This window comes from Myotis brandtii, unplaced genomic scaffold, assembly GCF_000412655.1.
Source record: "Myotis brandtii unplaced genomic scaffold, ASM41265v1 scaffold197, whole genome shotgun sequence".
Classification (NCBI taxonomy): domain Eukaryota; kingdom Metazoa; phylum Chordata; class Mammalia; order Chiroptera; family Vespertilionidae; genus Myotis; species Myotis brandtii.
The window spans coordinates 809,001-816,500 of NW_005357346.1; the positions used below are offsets into that span (position 1 = coordinate 809,001).

Here is a 7,500-nt window from a genome sequence, read left to right on the forward strand (position 1 = left end):
GTTTTCAAAAGCTTGTTAGAACGACTTCAGACATTTAACCCAGGATGGGCCAAACACAACGGTAACATCCCACTGAAAGCTCCAACCACCACCAGAGGCTCTCAGCTGAGGACTTGCCCCCTCCCCGCCATGGATAACCCTTTGTGGGACCAAGAGAAAGAGCCTGGGCAAGGAGAGCTGAATGTCAGACAATAGGCATCACTCCACGCTGTCTCTGAACTTTCCTCATCTCTGAAGGACAATTAATTACGAAGGCCTTAGGGGTAGGTCGCAGCAAGGGAAAACCCACTGCTGCCCCAGCGCCACGGCTGCCGCCTCTGTGTTTGCTAAATGGCTTCGCCTGTTGGGGTACAGCCACCAAGAGAGCCAATAGATCACGGGGGGAGGAGGGGCGAGAGGGAAGCAAAAGATTTTTTTGTGTGTGCGCCTGCCCTTGTATAATTCTATTCTCACTGTGAACTCATCCATACACAAAACACAAGGACATTTTTTTTTTTAAAAGAGAGAAAAGCCACAGGGCAGGTTGCAGCCGAAACGGCCTCTCAGTGGTGTGTTAAAAAGGATGGTCTTTTCACCAAATCATTTCACAGAGGCAAAACAGACCAACACAAAGAGTTGAGACTTTTTCTCCGACATTAAATGGAGTAACTGATAAGGTCAGACATATGATACCTAAAGACATGAATCTGTGAACTCTTGAAGTCAAAGGCCCTCTCTGTGCCGAGGAACAATCTTTCAAAAGAAATAGATCATAGAACTCCACTGAATCCGCTTTAAACTTTATGAAGCAGGAGGAGAAAAAGCTCTAAGTAGGGAAGCTTGACAGAAGAGCCTTGAACTATTTTCTGAAGGAAAGATGAGACCCTCCCTAGGCTGCCACAAAACATCTTTTTTTTTTTTCTAAAGGCTCCTCTGAACTCTGATAGGTGCCAAGACACTGCCATTGAAAGCTGTATAATTATGTGCTATAGCCACTGTAGAAAACGCTTTGTTCGCCACAACAAAGGACAATAAGCAAAGTAAAGCGACATTCCACTGTATCTTTTTCTTTAAGAATGTTGAGAAAGGTCATGGAATGCTATAACTAATAAAGCTGTTGAGTAAGGAGGTTTTCAAGTTGATCTTACTGTGCTTGAATGTAACCCAATGACAAAAAAAGACACGGGGAGCTAAAAATGCAATGACATTCCCAAATAGATGGTAAATCAATGGACCGGTTTCATTATACTGATCAACACCTTGAATTCCAGAAGGACGGGCGGTGCAAAAATGAAGCTCCGTGCATGCACACAATCCCACCTCTGCCCCTCCCCCACCCCACCCACTTACACCCCCGGCGTCTCTACTGCTCTCTCCTTCACATTTCAGGCGATCATTCTGTACAAGGAATAGGTTCCCAGACAGCCATGTGTGTGTACGTATATTTGGAGAACATTCATTTCGTCTCTTAAGAGATCAGTTTGGCTTGTCAGTAGTAGTGCTGGCAAGGAAAGAAATAGTAAGCGTTTCTTTGCCTCCCCGCCACTCACCAATAGTGTGTTGCGCGATCATTTAAACAGCTCAGCGGCTTTGAGGCCAAAAGACTGCAAGAGCAGTGAAAGGTTCTCACTCATGTGCCAGTGCTCCAAACGATCCTCATATTTAAATATCTATTTGGAGCAGAGGGAAGAACTTCCTAAATCCACCTGTCCTCATTTTTCTTTAAAGAGATGGTGACATGAATGACAGATCTCCAAATACATGCAATCTTCTTCCATGTGTACCGTGTTGAGAGAGAGGTGGGTTGGGATGGGGGTAGGCATGGTGGAGAGAATACATTCTGTGTGTGGATTCCAATGGGCCTGTGTTTGGGAGTGTGTGGGGGAGTGGGGTGGATGTAAGGGGTACTGCTTTATTTTCTCTTTCTAAGAGAGAGGTCAGAAAGCACAGAAAGGGGTCTGCAGGAGTCTTCTCCTTGCCTGTCATGTGACTCCAGGAAAAAGCCAGACCCCGGGCTTGATGATGGATCATCTGCCCAGTGAGATGTTAGTATCTTAGGAAATGGCATTTATACACCAGCTAATCAATGAATCAAATTCCCCTTCTATTTATTTCTAAACTTTCCATCCAAAAACCTGGGTCTTTAGTGAGGGCAAGGGCGCTCAATCACTCTTCCTGGGAATTAGGACCCTACCTACAGATAGACAGCTAGGCACACATGGGCCTAGGTGGGATGCCTGGCTTGACCACAGGGCGGGGCAGAGGAAAACAAAAAAGCAAAAACATCCAACTCACATGCCCCCTAAGTCAGAATTATCTATCTGGATGAAGGTGTTGGTCACTGTGCACACAAGACCATCTCTAGGCTCCCAATCTTTGGGCCATTCTGCCTTTCTTAGCTGTACCACATCACGTAGCTGGCCGAGGTAATGGAACCAGATTAGGGTGGTAGGTAGGCCTTTGGGCCCCTTAGCTAGTGTGATTCATCTTGGTGACTTACACAGGTCAGTGGCTTAGTTGAGTTCTTTGCCCAAACCTGTAAACCAGCCTTGGAAATTGACAGCGATCATTGCCTTCTTCCCAGCCACAGTTGTGAGAGCAACAAAAAAGCAATAAAATCCAACTCATATGCCCCTAAAGTCAAAAGTGTCAGTATGATTTAAAAACTGGGACAGAATCCCAAACCCCCCTTTTCCCTTCCCATAAAAAAAAAATTTGGAAGCTCTTCAAAGTGAAGTGAAAATGAAGCAAAGGAATATATACCATAACACCTGGAAAGACAAATTTATTATTGCCAGTCTCATTAAATGTGAGAAGTAGGAGTGAAGGATGCACTTGTAACTGAACACTCCCCTTCCGCACACTTTAGCAAACTCACGTTCGGAGGTTCGGAGCGAGAGCCCCACTCCACACAACGTGGCCAGCTTTCTGAGCTTTAGCACAAACCAAAAATATAGTTCTTGTCACACCCTCCACCCCCTTCAGAGTCTTCTTCCACATCCCCTGGGTCTTCTCAAGCTCTCACCTCCCTAAGTCTGAATGCTCTGCCAAGAGTCTTGGCAATTGTGTAAATTGATACAAAAGGCAGAACCACTCTCCTGTCACTCAGAAGGTCCTGACTCATAAAGGCCAGGAAATGCAGGGTCTAGAAGGGGAGAGAGATTCAAGCCACTCCCTCTTCGCTAGTGATAAACCTTCCCCATCTGCTCTGAGAGCCATCAGCAGCAGGGGCTGAAGGGGGATGGTGCTAAGAGTGACAGAGGCAGAGATGGAGCAGAGAGCTGAAAAAAAAAAAAAGACAAGAGAAGGAGAACAGAACGAAGGAGAAGAAAGTCTAGCGAAGGGGGAAAACATTAGCCTCATTTTCTCTCATCTCATAACCCTCTCTACCCCTGCCTCTACCTGTCCCTTCCCATTTAGAATTCCTTTAAAACAGTATAAATCTTTAGGCAAACTGAAGTTTTTCTTATCTTAATATCCACATTATGATTATTACTGCTCACATTAAATAATAGTGGTAAAACACTTAGAAGAGTATCGTAGACAGTCAATAAATGTTAGCCGTTTTATTATTGCTGCCAACAACTGACTGAGAAATTTAAAATGCAGTCAGTAAAATGTTTTATTATTGGACCAGCTAGTACTCTGTTGGGTTAATATACTCCTTTGAATTGACAGGATCTTTGGGCATCATGCAGACACAACTTCAGAGTCCCTCTACATGCTTAAAAATTCAGAAAGAAGGTGTACACTTCTCTACTTTGCCATCCTCTTCTCTTGTTCATAGTAGACTACAGACTCATTTCACTCAGTCTAAGAGTAGAAACTTCAATGCCAAAGTCACGCAGTGCGCACCCTCTCAGTTGAGGTATTCGGCTCCAAGTGCTGGGTCCACCCCTGGCTCACAGCCGGGGCCCACACTGGTAAAGCTACTGTGATAAGACCGGTGGCTTCTTAAGCATCTCACTTAAGCACTGACCTCCACGCACACGGGCACAGAAAGGAAAGGATCGTCTTATCTGAAGCTTTTGCGAGCACATGCGCCAAAACGGAGAGGTGAAATGAAAAACTGTTGGGTGATGTTAGGTCCCTGTGTGGTGGTGGGTGCGTGCGCGCATGTGAACGCGTGAGCCTGTGAGTGGAGGGGGCAGGGCGGGATCCAGACTCCTGCTACCTTGTCACCACACTTCCAGAAAGAGCCTAGTTTTACCGAAGGAAGAATAAGACTCAAAATAGACCAATAACTTGTCCAAAGTCACATGGGAAGTGACAAAATTACTCCCGGGCCCCATACTCCTTGCACTGAGGCGGTCTGAAAATAGACACTGCAGATAAAGGAGAGGTGGCCTGGCTGGGAGTGGATATGATTCAGAAAGAGAGAAATATCAGATGTTAATCATATTAAAGGAGGATTTAGATGATGCTAAATGGAGCAGCTTGTTGGGTATCTCTTCATGCCAGCCGTCCCCTGTTTGTGTCATTTTGGTATTTGTGCTGTGAGCAGGGGATTAAATTCTAACCAGGTAAGGTTTAAACAACACAAAAAATCCTAATGTGTGCTGTCAGGATTTGGTCTCTCGAGTGTGTTACACAACTAAAATGCAGAACTCTCCCAGGAATTGTGGGCGATTCTTGTTTGAAGCTTGATGCATGCCACTAAGTGAATATTTGTCCTAATAAACTATAAAGAGTTCATCAGCACACAGTCAAATTGTCATAGCTTAAAGTTTAGGGCAATGGACTTACCAGAAAGGGGTGTGTGTGTGTGTGTGTGTGTGTCTGTGTAAATGAAGTTCTTGAGATTTTTAAAAACCTTTAGCTTTCGGAGAAATCTGTTGGTGCTCTGTTGGTACATAAGCCATTCTTGAGAATTTTAAAAACCTTTAGCTTTAGGAGAAATCTGTTGGTGCTCTGTTGGTACATAAGCCAGTGCCCTGTGATGACAGACTTTAAAGTTGGGGAGCAGGACAAGGATCCTCACTTTTAATATGTTCAGCCCAAGGACAAGGTTGTTTATAACACCAGTGGCAAGCAACCTCCATTGGTCTCGGATAGCAAAGATAAATGGGCGGCTTGTAGTATAAGCATGCACATTTTCAAGGCAAAAACCATGACTTCCCCACTTCAAAGCTTCCCCAGTCAGTTCTTTCTAAGCCACCATAATTGATCCGCACTGCTTAGGACAGTGGGAGAAGGGCCCAAAAAGGAATGGAGTGTGGGCAGTGGTGGGCAGGCCAGACCAAGGTGTCCCTCTCTCCTTTGAAGTTGAGACCTTCCTGGGCATTTCTGGGTAGTATCTAGCTATGTGAGGAAAGCAAGATTATTAACCTAAGATCCCTGCATGAGAAGGTGAGGGAGAAAACATTCATATCCTATCCTTGAGGTAATATAAGAAAAGGAGTATCTTGGTCAAGCCATGGCCTATCTACTCTCACATCAGGGGGCGTGGCCTGTGGAACTCTCCCACATTCCCACTTCCAGCGATTGTTGCCTCAGCCAGCAGGGCTCAGCAAAATGCCTTTGTGAGTACTGGGAGATTCGTTAGTGTTTTCTCATAGTCATCGTGTTGCAATGAAAAAGTTTGCTGAGACACCACGTTAGCCAGTAAAGAAAAGCCTTACTCAGAGCCACCTATATTTTATTGTTGCATAGAATTGCTTGCTGGGAATTGTGTATACTGCTTTGTGTGTCTCTACAATATGTCTGTTGTACATACGTAAGTGTGTATAAGAGTGTATGAACACAGAGCAACATGCTTGTGAAGTGACCCGTACGCAAAATACACAAGCGCCTCCTCCCCAAACAACAAACATAGAAGCCAAACAAAAAAAGATGTTGATGGATAGCTTAGAATATGCACTTAGTAAACTCTCATACCATTTCTTCCATAAAGGAAATAAATGCTGATCAAAGTTAGAAACGACGGAATCTCTCCCCCATCGGCATTTCTACACTTTCTTAGACAACAACTTTTGCTATTGCCATTCATTGCACATCACATATTTTCAGCTCAATCGACATGCCAGACCTAAATGTGGAAAAGGCCTACTGGGGCAGGGACCTCTTCTCTGAGAAGAGACCACACTGTATGTTTCTCGCTGCCATTTTCTTTGGATTCTCCAGTTCCCTGTTCCCGTGGTCAAACGGGAAGCAGCAGAGCCGGCCATGGGAAAGAAAATAGAAGTGGGTCAGGTCCCCAGGACTCTGATGGGAACCATGGGTGGGGGGAGTGCTCCTCACTGTTGCTCTACCGCTTACCCCCTGGGGGGTGTTTCCATGAAATACCAATACAAAAACAGATTGAAGGACATTTCTGAAGAAAATACACTTTAAACAAAGAAAGGGGAGATGACCAAAAGATAAAGAGGAGTTCCTACCTCAAAGTCATTCGCTTTATTGTAGTGCATGTTCAGAGCCCTGTACAGCTCACAGTCTCTGGTTATAGACAGCTCTTCAGTGCTGGTGACTCCATCGTTGATGGCCTGACGCGCGTACTTCTCCATCTGAATGTAGTAAAACTCACGGAAATTGCTAAACCACTTGATGAGCTGAGAGGTAATGCATCTGTTGAACTGTTAAATTTAAATATTGAAAGGGATAAGAACTCTGCCATTTTCTTCATTTATTCTTGAAGCATTCAAAGCATTTTTTAAGTTTCCTCCCCCCTCCCTCACCCCCTTACTTGGAAAGGAATGTTTTTAATTCTACCGAAAAGATGGCAAGAGAGGCTGGAGCAAGGATATACTAACAGGAGATTATAAAACCTATGAACAATGGAAATCACATCATGACCCTCCACATTTCAGATTTTAAAAATCCACATTCTCAATCTGATTTTCCTGAAGCAGAGTAGCTTCCTTTAAACATTGTCCATCTTTCAGGAACATAACTTGCATTTGTATATTTCTTATGGAAATTCATTCAACACATGGAACCCTGGGAAGAGTTATTACTTTCAAGTACCAGAGATGATGAGCCAAAGACTTCGCCATTAGCTTGATTTTTTTTTTTTTTATGATTGTGTCATCACACGACAGCCTCGTTCAATGCTAGAAAATGGCTTTCACACAAAGGAGGAGGAGGCCTCCATTTGCTTGATATTTTGGGAATGGGTGACCCCCATGGCCATCCTCCAATGATTCCACTTATTGTTTCCACATGGTACTCGTGTCTGGTGCCATCTGGTGAAACCATCGTACCTGTTCACACACTCCCTACAGCCGGCATTGGAGAAGACCCCTTCCAATGGAGGCCATGCTATCTGGAAGGTGTGGTTAAGAGTAGGTACGACAGATGGCACAGTCGGAATCTTTATTACATCATTTGTTTGAAATGCCAAGTTACCATAACATGATTCAGCTTTAAAACTTTGTTTACCAAGGTTTCTCGATGACATTTTAAATGAAGATGTCTTCCTGGCTTCACTACAGATGACGCCATTCTCATTGACAGCCCTCCGTTCACGTAAAGGACAGCTGCCTCTCAACTTGCCAAGTCAAAGCCAATAAATCCATAGCTTTA

The 7,500-nt window shown here is 44.4% G+C and overlaps 1 protein-coding gene across 8 annotated transcripts in view; it reads right to left on the reverse strand.

The window, feature by feature from the left end:
• The window catches only part of PROX1 (prospero homeobox 1), a 64,975-nt gene that overhangs the window by 34,537 nt on the left and 22,938 nt on the right, over positions 1-7,500 (reverse strand). For 7 of the 8 annotated variants that reach the window (XM_014538769.1, XM_014538766.1, XM_005865153.2 and 4 more), the window contains exon 4: positions 6,357-6,551. The exons of the other annotated variant lie outside the window; for it this stretch is intronic. In XM_014538769.1, the coding sequence (XP_014394255.1) occupies positions 6,357-6,551 (195 nt within the window). The remainder of the gene's footprint in view (positions 1-6,356; positions 6,552-7,500) is intronic. 8 annotated transcript variants of the gene reach the window in all.